Genomic DNA, 19,121 nt, shown 5'->3' with positions numbered 1-19,121 from the left:
CAAAGGACTTCCTAAAAGTGCAAGCACACCAGAAATCAGACAAAGTGCAAGACGTGATTCTGGAAGACTGGCATGTAAAGGTGCGTGAAATTGCTAATGCACTAGGAGTTGAATGTGAGAAAGCTTTGCCCAAGATGGGTTCTGCGAGCACCCATTGCATATCACAAATGCATCTCCAAGACACTTTCTGAAAACTGTTTATGCATTTTAAGAAAATGAGCTGTGACTTTCTGCATTGATACAAGACAGTTGATGAAACACGGATTCACCACTACACAGCCAAATCCAAGCAGCATTGTATACAGTGGATCGAAGCCAGTCCTTCAGCTCCTAAGAGGGTGAGGACAGTGCCGACGAAAGCTCATAGTGTCGATGTGTTTGGTTGCAGAAGGAATTTTGTTGACTGATGATCTTGAAAAAGGTAAAACTGGAGAATACTACTCTCAAGTTCTAATGAAACTGGACACAAGAAGCATTCATGGAAGCAGACCCGCTTTTTAAAATCATTTTCCACCAGGACAATGGACCTGCTCAACAAAAGTGTCTTGGCAGTTGGGAAATTGGGGAATTTGCGCTTCACCCTATTCCTCAGATTTGGCTCCCTCGGACTTCCATCTGTTCTTAAAACGAGAAATTCCTCGCTGGTCAGCACTGTTCATCCAATAGAGAAACCATTGTGGCTGTAGATGAGTACTTTGCAGCACTTACATAGGAACACTACAGAATGGGCATAATTACATTCTAACACTGCTATATGAAATTTATTGATATTAGATGAGATTATATTGAATAATAAATCTTTTTTGAAAGCATAAATTGTTGTTTTCACTTCAGTCTGAGAACATTTTAGACTGCCCTCATAGAAGCAGAGCATAGAGCAATCAGAAATCATTCTAGTGACAACATGGGGCTACAAATGGAGAAACATACTGACAACTGATTTTGAGAAGGGGCAGATTGTTATGGCACCTCATCACACAATGTGGAGGTCAGACACCTGTTTGCTCTATAAATGAGGCAGATCTGTTGACAGAGTACAATGCCGGTGCAGGTACAAGTGGTTTGGAACACACTGTCCAGTGGACAATGTCCAATATGATGCTCTACAGCAGGTGACCCGTACACATTCCCATGTTGAAGTAATAACAACCTCGATTATAATTAAAGTGACCTTGTGATGACTGAGATTGGACTGAGGATCAATGTAAATGTGTCGCCTGATTGAATGAATCACATTTATTGTGACACCAATTGAAGGTTGTGTCCAGATATGCCATCATTGAGGCAAACGGTTGCCTTCACCTTTTCGCCACTACAGAAGTGCTCTCTGCGTTCCGTGTTGTGGGGGGATTTTAGTTATGGCAGTATTGCTCACCAAATGCTGGTGTCTGTGCTCAGAAATGGCATTCTGGCCAATATGATATACTTATCAACCAATTTTTCAAAGATTGTTAGCTGAAAAAAATTTTACTTTTGCACATCATCCAGTCTGATATATTCTCTCGATAAAGAACAGAATAGAAAAACACTGAACAATGTCGAAGAGTTTACAAAGATATACAAGCACGGCGGAAACTTTGCATATGATTGAACTTAGCTCATACATTGCAGTGAATGAAACATAAATAAGATATTGATATTTCATTTAAAATTGAGAACAGAATGATACCTCATTTCATTCTTGAGTTACTGGGTTCTGTATCCGAGAGATGGTTACATGTGGTCTGCCCAGTTTTGTTCATGCAGACTTACCAGAATTTGCCCAACAGTTTTCTTAAAAAACTCATACGCAACGTACATCTTCATGTCCTTGTGCATTGCAAATTATGTGGTCAAAGCAATCGTCACTTCTCAAACAATTCAAGATATCAAAATGAGGTGTTTCAAAAAAGATAGCACACAATGAGGCACTTATGTTGTATGATAAATACTCACACCTTCTTTATTTACAGAGATATGGAAGTAACTCATCCACAGGAGTGAGAGGTCAGCAGCTAAGGACACATACAGACATCCATAGCACTGTAAGAAAACCCAAGCTGTGCATGTACAGTAAAACTTTATTCATATGTTTTTCACTTATATGTTCTTTTTCGTGTCCTGGTGAAATATTCAGTGTGCACAGGTTATGATGCAGTGTTTCAGAGTGGGTAGCTGGGAAGTGGATTGGTAATGTCAATATTATACTATAATAAAATTTGATAGTGTAATAAGGAACTTTGTCAAAGTTAGGCATCGCTCAAATTTTCTTTTATCAAATCTAGTGCCTCGCCTTAGATTTGATCAAAGGAAGAGTTCATCTTATGTTTACTGCAAGGAGAAATAAACCGCTTGGAGCACAAGAGTGCTGCACCTGTACAACACACAATGTTTATCAACATGACTCCCAAATTTACATGGTGCATTGCATATATAATGAAATCGATAGAAATATTCGAGGAAGATGAAGCACTGTGTAGCTTATGACATTTCGAATACAAAAACAGAATAAAAAGTGAGAGTTATAAGAAAATTGTGGATGCTATTAGCCATGACGTACAGCCAGGATGTACCCCCAAGAATATAAAGTTTCATGTTTCATGACTGCAGTAAGTATTAAATTTAATTGCCTTCATATATTCCTCCTTCAGTGTGTTACAAATATCTTCAAACATTTCTGGTATGATTTTCATCAATGTGCACTGCAGCATTAGAGTGCTATACCAGCACTGTAAACTATAGTAGCTAGAAATCTCAGTGTCTTTTGCAGATGTAGCATTTCTGAGGAGAGTGTTTAGCTTCATAATATGAGTATCCACTTTCTTGAGCACATATTGAAGTGCATTCTCGTCCATTCCACAAGGAATTTTCATGCAACTTTACGCCCTTGACTTGCAGCTCCCGTAGAAAATTTTGTTGTAATCTTTCGCATCTCGTCGTGAAGTCCACGGCTTGACCAAAGTATGTTTCCTTTTCTTCTGCTTCTCTTGCAAATGCAATGACGATGCAATTGCAGTGCATGGAACTGTAGACAAGGTATAATTTTACTTACGGCATCGGTGACATAGTACGTTGATGTTGGCAACGACCATTCATTGCTGGGAATTCATTTCACCATGACGTAAATAATTTAATCTGTTCTCGCTCTATGGTTAACAAATTCTTGTATGTACCCTTGTCCGCTCAGTCAATTAGTTATACTCATAAAATGAACATTTCCTAAGAAAACATTTGCATTATATGAAGATGGTGTTGTCAACATCAGCACACTATACTGTCAATGCCGTAAGTAAAATTGAACTGCAGAGAATAGTATTAAGTCGTCGTCGGCCGTTATGAAGGAACTTTCACAACATATCTGATGACAGTGTGAAACCCCCTTTTGCACCACGTCAAAGATCGTTGTCAAAGAAAGTTTGGTAGTATAATTGTGGTGTCACCGCCAGACACCACACTTGCTAGGTGGTAGTCTTTAAATCGGCCGCGGTCCGTTAGTATACGTCGGACCCGCGTGTCGCCACTATCAGTGATTGCAGACCGAGCGCCGCCACACGGCAGGTCTAGAGAGACGGCCTAGCACTCGCCCCAGTTGTACAACCAACTTTGCCAGCGATGGTTCACTGACAAAATACGCTCTCATTTGCCGAGACGATAGTTAGCATAGCCTTCAGCTATGTCATTTGCTACGACCTAGCAAGGTGCCATGTTCAGTTACTATTGATATTGTGAATAATGTACAGTCAAGAGCGACATTCACCATTTATGGATTAAAGTTAAGTATTCCACCAGCTACGTTCGTTTTTTCTAAAGTCTAATTTCCTTGTCCTGTTCCAGACCTCACGCCAGCCTGCGCGAGTTAAAACGCGTGCCTTTCGGCTTCCTCTAGTAACCCGGTGTTGGCTCTCCTGCCAACCCACAACAATAATACCGGCCTAAGCTCCATCTCTTAACATGACACCGAGGTCGCAAACTAGAAAATCACTTTGTTGCGATCATCCGAATCCAACTAACACTTAATTGTTAATGTGACGGATTTGAGATTGTTTTATAGATTGACAGATAAGCAACAACAGCATAAACTGCAATAATAGAGTTGTCACAAAAGCCAGATGTTATACAGAGACTGTACAGCATAGGAAAGTACAGTATAACATATGAAGCTTACTATTACGGCAGTGGTAATAGCCATAGGAAAGGTCGGTAGTAGGTGTAGCACTCATTTGTTTTCCCGAAATTACATGACTTCTGCCGAACTGGGGCACAACTGGACAAGAATTGTTGCATGTCACTCGGAAATCTTGAAATAAATCACACCTCATACTGTATAAGGTATTGTACCGTACTACTGAATTTCTAATTATTTTGAGAATTGGTAGCATGAGTGGAAGAAAAAAGAAAAGCATTACTATTGCTGAATAGCTACAAATTTTGAGAGTTGTGAAGGAAACAGTAATCAAAAGTGAGTGGATATTGCAAAGGAATTAGGAATTTCTGCACCTGCTTTAAATTCTATAGTAACAAAGACAAAGGAAATTGAAGATAGTGCATGTGTGTTCAGAATTTCTACTACTAAGCAGACACGCATTCAGGGTGGGAAATATGAAGATGTGGAAGATAGATTGTTGCAGTGGTTCACGCAGCATAGAGCACAAGACATTCCTATTAGCAGCCCAATGTTTTATGACAAAGCAAATGAATTTGCAATTCGACTCGGTGTGGAAAATTTCAGTGCTTCATCAAGTTGGCTGCACAAATTTAAGGTAAGACATGGCATCAGCTGTCATAATGTACCGGGTGATCAAAAAGTCAGTGTAAATTTGAAAACTGAATAAATCACGGAATAATGTAGATAGAGAGGTACAAATTGACACACATGCTTGGAATGACATTAGAACCAAAAAAATACGAAACTTCAAAAATGTCCGACAGATGGCGCTTCATCTGATCAGAATAGCAATAATTAGCATAACAAAGTGATACAAAGCAAAGATGATGTTCTTTATGGGAAATGCTCAATATGTCCACCATCATTCCTCAACAATAGCTGTAGTCGAGGAATAATGTTTTGAACAGCACTGTAAAGCATGTCCCGAATTATGGTGAGGCATTGGCGTTGGATGTTGTCTTTCAGCATCCCTAGAGATGTCGGTCGATGACGATACACTTGCGACTTCAGGTAACCCCAAAGCCAATAATAGCACGGCCTGAGGTCTGGGGACCTGGGAGACCTAGTATGACGAAAGTGACGGCTGAGCACACGATCATCACCAAACGATGTGCGCAAGAGATCTTTCACACGTCTAGCAATATGGGGTGGAGTGCCATCCTGCATGAACATCATACGTTCCAGCAGGTGTTTATCAGTTACGATGGGGATGATGCGATTCTGTAACATATTGGCGTACCTCTCACCCGTCACAGTAGCAGTTACAAAATCACAATCACGGATTTCCTCGAAGAAAAAAGGCCCGATAATGGTAGATGTGGTAATTCCAACCCATACCGTGACTTTCTCGTTGTGCAATGGAGTTTCCACGACAGTTCTAGGATTTTCGGTAGCCCAATTTCTGCAGTTGTGGGCGTTCACAGACCCTCGGAGCGTGAAATGAGCTTCGGCAGTCCACAACACGTTACTCAACCAATCGACAACTTCTGCCATCTTTTGACACGCCCACACCGCAAATGCCCTCTGCTTCACTAAATCGCGAAATAACAGTTCATGATGCCGATGGATTTTGTATGGATAGCATCGGAGGGTACGCCTCAGTGCCAACCAAACAGTAGTGTAAGGAATGCTGGTGCGACTACACGAGCGCTGACTTCCCCATGCATAGATGAACCCGTTACAGTCTCCATTTCTTCCTGAACTGTCTCAGCAGCATTACACCTTGTGCTCAGTCGGCCACTATGGGGTCTATAGTCTGAACAACCCGTGGCTTCGAACTTCGAAATCATTCTCGCCACAGCTGCATTTGTCAACGGACCTTTACCCGTTCAAATCCCCTTCCTATGGCGACAGGATCATAATGCTGAACTAGCACATTCCCCATTCTGATAACACAGCTTCACTAAAAGCGCCTTTTCAGGTAACGTCAACATGCTGCGACTGCTGGAGCATCTGATTCTCTCTCTCATTACAGCTCCTTTTATACACGATTGTCATGCGCAGTCACTGACGTTTTGCTGTCCAGCGCCATCTGTCGGACATTTTGTGAGCTTTGTTTTTTCTTTTTTTTTCGTTCTAATAAAAACCCATGTCATTCCAAGCATGTGTGTCAATTTTTACCTCTCTATCTACATTATTCCATGGTTTATTAAGTTTTCAAATTTATACTGACTTTTTGATCACCCCGTATGCGGCGAAAGCAAAAGTGTCGATCTCGAGACAGTGCGAGACTGGAAGGAAACCTGTTTGAAAGAACTGACATTATGCTCCTAAGCACATTTTCAATGTGGATGAGACGGGTTTGTTTTACAATGTAATGCCTGACTGCACAATGGCATTCAAAAGTGAGAACTGCCACGGAGGAAAACAAAGTAAACAATGTGCAACAGTGCTGTTATTTGCTAACAGTGATGGGAATGAGAAGCTCCCCCCACTTACTATCGGGAAACTTGCCAAGTCCCGTCATTTTAAGAACATTGTCACATTTCCCATAAAATACACTAGTAACAAGAAATTGTGGATTACTACAAAAGTTGGCTTCGAAGCGTCGATGCAAAAATGGGTGCGGCAGGATGGAAGATTTTACTGTTCGTAGACAGGTGTGCACAGCACATCCTCCCCTTACTTCCTGTTTGAGAAATTTAACCACTGAATTCTTTCCAGTGAATGGCACAAGTGAGCTCCAGCCACTTGATCTTGGAATAATACATAATTTCGTGTTGCATTATCGCAAAATGCTTGTGCAGCATGCCATCAGGTGTGTAAAAATCGAAAAAAAGGAAGAAATGAAAACAAACATTTTACAGATACGATTTTTACTTGCCATTTATTTCATGTTGTGCTACCGGAGCCAAAGAACACTTCAAGAAATTATTAATGCATTTGCTTCTTCTGATAGGCAATGCACTACATTGCAGCTTCACAGCACAGAGTTTCAGATGATACCAATCAGAACTGTTTCTGAAAAGCCAGATTTGGGAATGAAGTCCACAATCGTAGTGTAAACGATCATACTGATGATATTTCACCTAACGATTTTGAATAGAATTGACTTGAAGAGCAGCCATCATTTGAGGATTACGTGAACGTTGATGAAAACCTCATCACTACAGAACCCACGACTATCGCTGAGATATTTCAATGTGCATTGAGGGACCTGGACGAGGAAGAAACTGACGATGAGGATGATACAGAAGATTCTCGGCATTCCTCCATGGTGTTTAACGATGCAGTACATGCGTTAGAAATAATTAAGCCATTTGTGATGCACCACAATATTTCTGACGAAATAATGACAGTGTCATCCCATTTTGAGGGTACAGTGTATGCTATTGGTGCGTCAAAGAAAAAAACAAGCAAAAATTATGGACTTTTTTACGAAATGACATTTTCTTCTGTGCAAAGGTTTACATCTTTGTTAAGTATGGTACCTAGCAAGCCTATATAACGTTTTGTAGAATGTAACTTTTTATCTGCTGGGTTTTTCATTTGTGATTACTAATTAATTTGATGGTATGGTGCTATATTTCATATATACATTTTTCACACTTATACACTTTTTTTCTGTAGTGCGTTGAAAAACATATAAATGAAGTTTTACTGTATACACATCCACAGCACCTTAGGAATGGCATGGCTGGATTTATATACTCATCCACAGCAGTTGAAGGATTAAACATGTACCACACCACAAACACAAGCCAGTAGAGGGAGTATGATGCTATGGGGGATACATACTTAGCCTTCCATTGGGCCTCGAAGGCACCATGATAGTTGTCAACTATGTGAGTACTACTGTGGACCACCTGCACCCCTTCGTGCACGATGCCTTTAGATTTCTTACCCACCAAAGACACCTGGGGTGCTACTGGTGCTACATACCTCCAGAAATCTACCAAGGACTAGTCAGTCAAATCCATGCCACACAGAATCGCCGCTACACCAACTGACACACTATTAAGCATGTGGACATAATTTTTTGGCTATCAGTATATATTTAGAGTGAAGTAAGAACTCACGGAGTGAAATAAGAAGTTGAAGTGACTGCAAAATATGTTTTTGAAAACCATACGCATCTCTTTGAGTAAACTGATGCTCCTGTGTTTGGTATTCTTTGCTAACTCATAGTTACTCATCCCTGCCCCCTCACATCAACTGTGAACTTTGTTATGATACAGTGACTTATGTGCCTCAACCACAGGACTAGCTGTGGTATAAGTGAAAGATAATGTAGGGATATCTGTTGAGAGACCAGACACACGTGTGGCTCCTGGAAAGGGGCAGCAACCTTTTCAGTAGCTGCAGGAGTCAGTGTGGCTGGTTGACTGATTTAGCCTGGTAACATCAACCAAAAAGGTCTTGTTGCACTGGTATTGCGAAAGGCTGAAAGCAAGGGGAAACTACAGCTGTTATTTTTCTCCAGAACATGCAGACTACTGTATGGTTAAATGATGATGGCATCCTGTTGGGTAAAATATTACACAGCTAAAATAGCTCCCATTGGGCTCTCTGGGCAGCGACTATTCAGTAAGTGTCATCAGATAACAAAAGTGGCACTCTACAGGTTGGAATGTGGAATGTAAGATCCCATAATCAGGCAGGTAGGTTAGCAAATTTAAAAAGGGAAATGGACATGCTGAAGTTACTAACATGTATAATTCATGGAAGAATGGAAACACTTGTCGAAACTGACCTCAGAGAAGATCAGTTTGGGAGAAATGTCGGAACGAGGGGGCCATTATTGATCTTATGCAGTCTTAGAGAAAGCTTTTGACAATGTTGACTAAAATACACTCTTTGGAAAACCTGAAGGAAGCAAGAGTAAATTACAGGAAGCAAAAGACTATTGACAACTTGTACAGAAACCAGGCGGCTGTTACAAGGTTCGAGAGGTATCAAGGGGAGAGGCAGTGGTTGAGAAGGGACTGCGACAGTGTCACAGACTTTCCCAATGTTATTTAATCTGTACACTGAGTAAGCAGTAAAGGAAACCAAAGAAAAATCTGGAGTAGAATTAAAATTCAGGGAGAACAACTACAAACTTTGAAATTTGCCAATGATATTTTAATTCTGCCAGGGACAGCAAAGAACTTGGTACAACAGTTGAACATAATGGACAGAGTCTTGTAAGGTGAATATAACACAAACATCAACAAAGCAAGGATAATGGAATGTAGTCAAATTAAATCAGGCAATGCTGAAGAAATAATGAGACAGTAAAAGTAGCAGATGAGTTTGACTTCTTAGGGAGTAAAACAACTGATAACAGCCAAAGTTGAGATGGCATACAATGTAGAATGGCAATGGCAAAAAAGGAATTTCTGAAAATGAGAAATTTGTTTATATTGAACTATAGATTTAGGTGTCTTTTCTTTTCAGGAGGTATCTGTCTGGAGCATAGCCTTTTGGGGAAGAAATGTGGTTAATGAACAGTTCAAATCAAAAGAGAATAGAAGTTTCTAAAATGTGGTGCAACAAAAATGCTGAAGATTATAAGGTCAGATCATGTAACTACTAGTGAGGAGGTGTGAACAGAACTGAGGAAAACAGAAATTTGTGGCACTCAGTCGATAGAACATCCTATGAGACATCAAGGGATCACAAATTTTGTGTTGAAGGGAAGTGTAGGGAGAAACTCACAGAGGGAGACCAAGAGATGAACACAGTGAGGGAAGTGTAGGGAGAAACTCACAGAGGGAGACCAAGAGATGAACACAGTAAGCAAATTCAGAAGCAGTCACGGCAGTTATTCGGAGATGAAGAGGCTTGCACAGCATGCAACAGCCTGGGCAGCAGCAAACATCAGGCTTTGGACAGCAGACCACAACAACAACAACAACAACAAAAGTTAACTTATTTCTCAAGAAAGAAATCTTTTCAGCTTTGCGAATCAGTGATGTATGTTACCCATATTAAAAATAGCCTTTCACAGAGTTGTGTAACATCTTCTGACTGTACAAAATTTTGTGATACATTTTAACAATAAAAAGCTAATTTAAAAATACATTTAAAAATTAAAGGCTAAATATTTCCAATTTAAGTATGCAATGTCCATAAACTTACCCCTTGTGCATGGGTTGGGTACGATGTGCCTGTTCCCTGCTGCTGATAGTACTCATAGGTGCCATATTCCTGAGACTGGTAATTGCCATGATAACCACCAGAATCTGAGTACGATGTAGGAGCTGAGACAGAGTTGTATCCACTCTAGAAAGTAAATTAAATGAGCGTATTGTTTAAATGGAAACTAAAATGGAAGCAGCAGCTTATCCATTGTACACAGTTTGTTTGCATCATTTAGTTTAGTGCTATTCTAAATTACTTCTGAGCTGAAGTGAACAGTTGCTGATCATTTAGCTATTTTTAGTAGTGCTATATATTTCTGTTGCAAGAATTTGGGTATTATTCAATTTTTTGCCTTGAGTGAATTTACTTTATAGTGTAGTTTTCCGCTGTTGCTAGTGTTGCTTTATTTACTTGATTCGACAACCTTGGCAAATAGTAAATATTCAGTGGACCTCCAGCCTCAGACCCTCAGAGTTTAATCTCACATTTTGTAAGTGTATTTCGATTAGTCAGTAGTGCAGCAGTTACTCAGCTCTTTGCTTTGAGAACAGTGATCATTCTAATCATCATAGTTAGCAGCTCAGTTCGGTGCCGCATCTCCAAGGCATCAAGTAACATATTTAGTTTTCTTGTGTTTTCTTAATAGTATATATTTGTTTAATTGCTTGCATGATTTGGTATTTAAGAAGTTTAGGCTTGTGTTTTTTTTGATTTTTTACTTTTTTTTTTTTTTTTTACTAAGTGTAAATTCAGTGAGTCTGTAGCTCAATTGTCATTTCTTCTGAACAGCCAGCTACATGGTACAGTGAGGCATCAGTATCCCTCGATTACACGTCAGGAGGGTAACAAGTTGCTTATCTAGGTTTCTGCCAGCTTTTACTGTTTACTCTTCATTAATCTTGCTAGGATGGGTAAGATGTGTGCCTGCTGTGTGCAGATTTTGGAGGAGGTGGTCACAGTTCACAAACGATTGACTGTGGTTTTGGCTGTAATCAGTCATCTTCAGGCTACCACCTCGAGGTGAAGTGGTGGTGGAGATTCTGGAGCATCACATGGGACACCTCAGGTGTCACTTGTTGCACACAGGGACTCTACTGTTGAGGCATCTTCTAGTGTACATGACACACTGGACCCGCAGGGTGAGTGGCGGGTGGTAACATGTTCGCATCACTTGAGATGGAGGGCCAAGGTGGAGGTTGGTTGTATGGCCACGCCAACTCATCCTGTAAGTGAACAGGTGGCCGTTCCTTCAGCAGGGCCCGAGCAGGAACACGTGGGCATGGATTTGCTAGTTATTGGGAGCTACAATGTTAGGTGCATTATGGAGCCCCTTAGGAAGATAGCTAGGGCTGAACAGAAAGTCAATGTGCACTTTGTGTGTCCACTGGGAGACCTCACCTGAGATGTGGAGGCAGCCTTAGCTGTGGCTATTGAGCATACATAGTGCAGTCATCTCCAAGTTGTGGTTCACATCAGCATCAATGATGCCTGGCGCATAGCTTCTGAGGCCATCCTCAGTTCTTACAGGGGCAGTTGGTGGAGGTGCTGAAGACTGCTGGCCTCACACATGGGGTGTGAGCAGAGCTTGCAATTTGCAACATCATTCCCAGAGTTGATATGGGTTTGGAGCTGGCTGCAGATTTCTGGACTTGCATTATCGGGTGGGGATTTGTAGGACTCCTCTTGGCAGGTTAGAGGTGCACTACACAAAGGAAGCACCTACTAGGAAAGCAGTGTACCTGTGGAGTGCAACTCGGGTTTTTTAGGCTAGGCAGTAGCTTGAGGTACTCTTATGTACATTCACCAGTCAGTACACATGTAGGGAAATAAGACTACGTTCTGAGTAAAGAATGATCAACTGTAAAAATTTTATCAGTAAATTTCCGAATATTTGAAACAAAGTTCCTGAACTTACTGCACTCCAGGAAAGTTCTCAACCTCAAATTATTGTTGGGACTGAGAGCTGGCTAAAACTTGAAGTAAAAAGCTCTGACATAGATAGTGAGTCTTGGGATGTTTATTGGAAAGACAGATTAGACACCATAGGAGAGGGAGTGTTCATTGCAGTTGACAAAAATATTGTATCTACTGAGGTTGAAATTGAGTGTGATAATGAAGTTATCTGGTCATGCAAACAGGTCTAAGTGAATTGTTAATTACCATACAGCAGAGATGCTGAGTCGCAGATAGGCACAACAAACAGACTGTCACAAATAAAGGTTTTGGCCCGTAAGGCCTTTGTTTAAAAATAGACAACTGACACACACACACACACACACACACACACACACACACACACACACACACACACATGCACGCACATGCGTGCAAACACAACTCACACAAACGACTGCTGGGGCATGGAGGGGGAGGGATAGTAGGTAGGGGTGGTGGACAGTGAAGTGCTGCACGTTAGAGAGATTTACTTTAACCTAAAGAGTATAGACTGGGATGTGCATGGATTCATTGGAGGGGCTACAGACAGGCAGTCTTCTGAAGTACTTTCGAACACATTTTCTGAAAACTGTCTTGAGTCACTAGTTCAGCAGCTCACATGCAATGGAAGTATCTAGGACCTTGTAGCTTCAAACAGCCCAGATCTTATTGATGGTGTCAGTACAGAGATGGGGCTTAGTGATCATAATGTCATCATAGTGATTATGGTTACAAAAGTTAATAAATCAATCAAGAGGGCTAGGAGAGTGGTTCTGCTAGAAAGAGCACATAAGCAGTTGTCAGCATCTCACTTAGACAATGAACTGCAATCATTTAGTTGCACAATGATGCACACAGAGGAATTATGGCCAAGTTTAAACAGATTGTAAATCATGCTCTGGACAGGTATGTGCCTAGAAAGTGGATTAAAGACAGAAAAAACCAACCATGGTTTAATGACGAAATTTGGAAAATGCTGCAGAAGCAAAGACTATTGCACTCTCACTTCGAAAGAGGACATAAATGATGACGAGCAAAGATTAGTAGAGATTCATGCATCTGTGAAAAAATATGTGCATGAAGCATACAACAGCTACCACCGTCATACCTTGGCTAAAGATCTGGTGGAGAACCCAAAAAAATTCTGGTCCTATTAAAATCGCTAAGTGTTTCTAATTTCTAAGGCTATTATCCAGCCACTCGTTGACCAGTCTGATTTGGCAGTAAAAAGACAGCAAAAGGAAGGCCAAAGTTTTAAATTCCATATTTAAGAAATCATTCACAAAGGAGAATCATACAAATGTACCATTGCTTGACCATCGCACACAGTCCCGTATGTATGACACAGTAATAAGCGTTCCTGGCCTACAGAAACTAACTGAAAGACCAGAAAACAAATAAGTCACCTGGTGTGGATAAAATTCCAATTTGGTTTTACAAAGTATACTCTACATCACTGCGAATGGTCTTGCCACAAAGGTAACACTGGTTCCAGTCGAGATCACCGAAGTTCTGTAAGGCTGGGCTAACACTTGGATGGGTGACCATCCGGATGGCTTAGCACTGGTGGCAAGTGGGGTACACTCAGCCCTTGTGAGGCAAACTAAGGAGCTACTTGATTGAGAAGTAGTGGCTCGGGTCTCGGAAACTGACACAGTCAGGAGAGCAGTTTGCTGACCACATGCCCCTCCATATCCGCATCCAGTGACACCTATGAGCTGAAGATGACATGGCGGCTGATCAGCACTGTTGGGCCTTCACGGCCTGTTCGGGAAGGGTTTAGGTTTTTTTAACTCTAAGTCGTTGGCCCCTTACTCAGTTTGCATTTATCACGAACCTCTCTATCAGGGCAAAGTGTCAAGCGACTGGAAAAAAGCAAATGTGATTCCTGTACATAAGAAGGATAAAAGAATGGACCTGCAAAATTACACACCAATGTCCTTAACATCAGTTTGCTGCAGATTTCTAGAGCATATTCTGAGTTCGAATATTACAAATTTCGTAGACAATGAAAAGCTCATGTCCACAAATCAGAAAGGCTTTAGAAAGCATCCCCCGTGTGAAACCAAGCTTGCTAGGACTCTACTGAGAAAGTTTAGAAAAACTGGCATTTGAAAGTGACTGCAGAACAATCCTACTGCCATCAACACACATTTCACATAGAGACCACGCAGATACGATATGAGAAATTAGGGCTCATACGAAGGCCTATAGTCATTTTTCCCTCACACTCTTTGTGAGAGGAACAGGAAAGGAAATGACTAGTTGTGGTACAGGGTACCCTCCTACACACACTGTATGGTGGCTTGCGGGTATGTATGTAGATGTAGATGGTAGATGTACTATCTCATTTATCAACTACTTTGCATTCCAATAGTATCAACTGTAGATCCCCAACAATTTATGGAGGAAATTGCAGTAAGGTCGCTTGTACATACCAGTTCCTAACGTAACATATACAGGGCTATTACAAATGATTGAAGCGATTTCATAAATTCACTGTAGCTCCATTCATTGACATATGGTCACGACACACTACAGATACGTAGAAAAACTCATAAAGTTTTGTTCGGCTGAAGCCGCACTTCAGGTTTCTGCTGCCAGAGCGCTCGAGAGCACAGTGAGACAAAATGGCGACAGGAGCCGAGAAAGTGTATGTCGTGCTTGAAATGCACTCACATCAGTCAGTCATAACAGTGCAACGACACCTCAGGACGAAGTTAAACAAAGATCCACCAACTGCTAACTCCATTCGGTGATGGTATGCACAGTTTAAAGCTTCTGGATGCCTCTGTAAGGGGAAATCAACGGGTCAGCCTGCAGTGAGCGAAGAAACGGTTGAACGCGTGCGGGAAAGTTTCATGCGTAGCCCGCGGAAGTCGACGAATAAAGCAAGCAGGTAGCTAAACGTACCACAGCCGACGGTTTGGAAAATCTTACGGGAAAAGGCTAAAGCAGAAGCCTTACCGTTTACAATTGCTACAAGCCCTGACACCCGATGACAAAGTCAAACGCTTTGAATTTTCGGCGCGGTTGCAACAGCTCATGGAAGAGGATGCGTTCAGTGCGAAACTTGTTTCAGTGATGAAGCAACATTTTTTCTTAATGGTGAAGTGAACAGACACAATGTGCGAATCTGGGCAGTAGAGAATCCTCACGCATTCGTGCAGCAAATTCGCAATTCACCAAAAGTTAACGTGTTTTGTGCAATCTCACGGTTTAAAGTTTACGGCCCCTTTTTCTTCTGCGAAAAAAACGGTACAGGACACATGTATCTGGACATGCTGGAAAATTGGCTCATGCCACAACTGGAGACCGACAGCGCCGACTTCATCTTTCTCCACCGCACTTCCATCATGATGTTCGGCATTTCTTAAACAGGAGATTGGAAAACCAATGGATTGGTCATGGTGGAGATCGTGATCAGCAATTCATGTCATGGCCTCCACGCTCTCCCGACTTAACCCCACGCGATTTCTTTCTGTGGGGTTATGTGAAAGATTCAGTGTTTAAACCTCCTCTACCAAGAAACGTGCCTGAACTGCGAGCTCGCATCAACGATGCTTTCGAACTCATTGATGGGGACATGCTGCGCCGAGTGTGGGAGGAACTTTATTATCGGCTTGATGTCTGCCGAATCACTAAAGGGGCACATATCGAACATTTGTAAATGCCTAAAAAAAACTTTTTGAGTTTTTGTATGTGTATGCAAAGCATTGTGAAAATATCTCAAATAATAAAGTTATTGTAGAGCTGTGAAATCGCTTCAATCATTTGTAATAACCCTGTATTTCGACTGTTCCTCAGATTATCTTGAAATGAAGAATGGAAATGGAAAAATGTCCTAAGTAGCAAATCTGACACTTGCCAGGAGAATGGGAAAACAATGCATTTCTGTTTGTACGTATCTGATTTGTAACCAAAAAATTAAGAGGGTTTTCTGATACAGCAGAATTATATTCTTCACTGCATCTCCACAAAAAATAATGAGACAATTAGAAAAAAAATAATTTGTTATGAATATTCTAAGTGACACCTGGAAACCAGGTGATTCAAAGTATCAATAAGAAAGTTTTTAGAGGGTGATTCTAGCAGAAAAGAAAACAGCAACCAGACACTGCCAATAGTCTATTTATTTACACAAATAGCACCAAGACAAGTTTTGAACTGACAGGTCTATCTTCAAATGGATGTTCATAGTTATATTACATTTGTTGTTGTTGTTGTTGTTGTTTACATTAGTTGTTTGCTTTTTTTCATCAACAAACTGGAACAATGACAAATGAAACATACACCACATGATCAAAAGTATCCGGACACCCCCAAAAGCATACGTTTTTCATATTGTGTGCACTCTGCTGCCACCTACTGCCAGGTACTCCGTATCAGCGACCTCAGTAGTCATTAGACATCATGAGAGAGCAGAATGGAGCATTCCGTGGAACTCATGGACTTCGAACGTGGTCATGTGATTGAGTGTCAGTTGTGTCATACATTTGTATGCGAGATTTCCACACTCCTAAACATCCCTAGGTCCACTGTTTCTGATGTGATAGTAAAGTGGAAACGTGAAGGGACACATACAGCACAAAAATGTACAGGCTGACCTCGTCTGTTGACCTGACAGAGACCACCGACAGTTGAAGAGGGTTGTAATGTGTAATAAGCAGACATCTATCCAGATGATCACACAGGAAATCCAAGCTGCATCAGGATCCACTGCAAGTACTATGACAGTTAGGCAGGAGGTGAGAAAACTTGGATTTCATGGTCAAGCGGCTGCTCATAAGCCACACATCACGCCGGTAAATGCCAAACGACGCATCACTTGGTATAAGGAGCGTAAATGCTGGACGATTGAACAGTGGAAAAATGTTGTGTGGAGTGACGAACCACAGTACACAATGTGGCGATCAGTTGGCAGGGTGTGGGTATGGCGAATGCCTGGTGAACGTCACCTGCCAGCGCATGTAGTGCTGACAGTAAAATTCGGAGGCGGTGGTGTTATGGTGTGGTCGTGTTTCTCATGGAGAGGGCTTGCACCCCTTGTCGTTTTGCTTAGCACTATCATAGCACAGGCCTAAACTGATATTTTAAGTACCTTCTTGCTTCCCACTGTAGAAAAGCAATTCGGGGATGGCAACTGCATCTTTCAACATGAACAAGCACCTGTTCATAATGCACGGCCTGTGGTGGAGGGGTTACATGACAATAACACCCCTGTAATGGACTGGCCTGCACAGACTCCTGACCTGAATCCTATGGAACATCTTTGGGAGGTTTTGGAATGCCGACTTCCTACCAGGCCTCACCGACTGACATCAATACCTCTCCTCAGTGCAGCACTCTGTAAAGAAGTGCTGTCATTCCCCAAGAAACCTTCCAGCACCTGATTGAATGTGTGCCTGTGAGAGTGGAAGCTGTCAGCAGGCTAAGGGTGGGCCAACACCTTACTGAAATCCAGCATTACCAATGGAGGGTGCCACGAACTTGTAAGTCATTTTCAGCCAGGTGTCTGGATAATTTTGATCGCATACTGTAAATGTCATCAGCCGCCTGAGGATGAACCTGTCAGTTCGAAATTGGTAATGGCGCTACTTGCATAAACAAACAGCACTGTTAACAGAGGCTAGTTGCTGTTTTGCTGATGTTGTACACAGCCAAGGCCTAAAAAATGTCAGTTTCTGGCAAGCACAAGGTTTGATAATATGTGGGAACCAGAACAGTCTTTGATCTCAAATTTGTTTAACTCAGTTTGATAATTGGCTGTGATTGGTATGTTAATTATCAGATTGATCTGTGTCCTTATAGTTAGTAGAAGAAGCAAATAAAATTTACAGCTACGAATGGCATAATAAAAACATGAGGAAACTGCAACCGGCACTCAGGATCCGCAATTTAGAGTCATTATCAACACACTGTGCTTACAGCTACAGTACAAATACATTTTTATATTATGTTATCATTTCAACACTGCTTCTTTTTCTAAGTTTTTGGAGACAGATTAAATTCATGATGATCACAATGATTGGAACCTGTTACTGAATAGAGTGGGCACCATAATTCTGTGGTGTCAATAAACCTTCTCAATTTTTTGGATACAAAGCAAGTTATTTTGAAAAATATATACACTTTTTTTTAATTCTTCTGACGCATGAGAGATTTGGCCATTTCCACCCTTCAACTGTCTGTTGAGGTAGAAAATACGTGTTTCTTGAGCCATTCTATAGCAATTCTGAATGTGTGGGGTGTCGTACTGTCCCGCTGGAACTGCCGAAGTCCATCGGAATGCACAATGGATATGAATGGATGCAGGCGATCAGACAGGATGCTTACGTAGGTGTCACCTGTCAAGAGTTGTATCTAGACATATCAGGGGTCCCATATCACTCCAACTGCACATGCCACACACCATTACAGAGCCTCCACCAGCTTGAACAGTCCCCTGCTGACATGCAGGGTCCATGGATTCATGAGGTTGTCTCCATACCCGTACACATCCACATCCAACTGCTTGATACAATTTGAAACAAGACTCATCTGACCAGGCAACATGTTTCCAGCCATCAACAGTCCAATGTCAGAGTTGATGGGCCCAGGCAAGGCATAAAGCTTTATGTCATGCAATCACCTAGGGTACAAAAGTGGGCCTTCAGCTCCGAAAACCCATATCGATGATATTTCATTCAAAGGTTTGCCGCTGAAACTTGTTGATGGCCCAGCATAGAAATCTGCAGCAATTTGCGGAAGGGTTGCACTTCTGCGATGTTGAAAGATTCTCTTCAGTTGCCATTGGTCCCGTTCTTGCAGGATCTAATTCTGGTTACAGCGATGTCAAAGACTTGACATTTTACCGTATTCCCGGCATTCCTGACGTTTCACCAGATTCCTGACATTCACGATTTTTTACTGGATTCCTGACAATCATGACATTTTACCGGATTACTGACATTCATGACATTTTACCAGATTCCTG

General features: G+C 41.5%; 1 protein-coding gene across 3 annotated transcripts in view; it reads right to left on the bottom strand.

Moving 5' to 3' along the window:
- Positions 1 to 19,121, bottom strand: part of LOC124717330 (zinc finger matrin-type protein CG9776) — a 278,463-nt gene that overhangs the window by 169,359 nt on the left and 89,983 nt on the right. For all 3 annotated transcript variants that reach the window (XM_047244160.1, XM_047244161.1, XM_047244162.1), the window contains one exon: positions 10,208 to 10,351. In XM_047244160.1, the coding sequence (XP_047100116.1) occupies positions 10,208 to 10,351 (144 nt within the window). The remainder of the gene's footprint in view (positions 1 to 10,207; positions 10,352 to 19,121) is intronic.

Source organism: Schistocerca piceifrons, chromosome 9 (genome assembly GCF_021461385.2).
Source record: "Schistocerca piceifrons isolate TAMUIC-IGC-003096 chromosome 9, iqSchPice1.1, whole genome shotgun sequence".
NCBI lineage: Eukaryota > Metazoa > Arthropoda > Insecta > Orthoptera > Acrididae > Schistocerca > Schistocerca piceifrons.
This window is presented reverse-complemented; position numbering and strand designations above follow the sequence as displayed.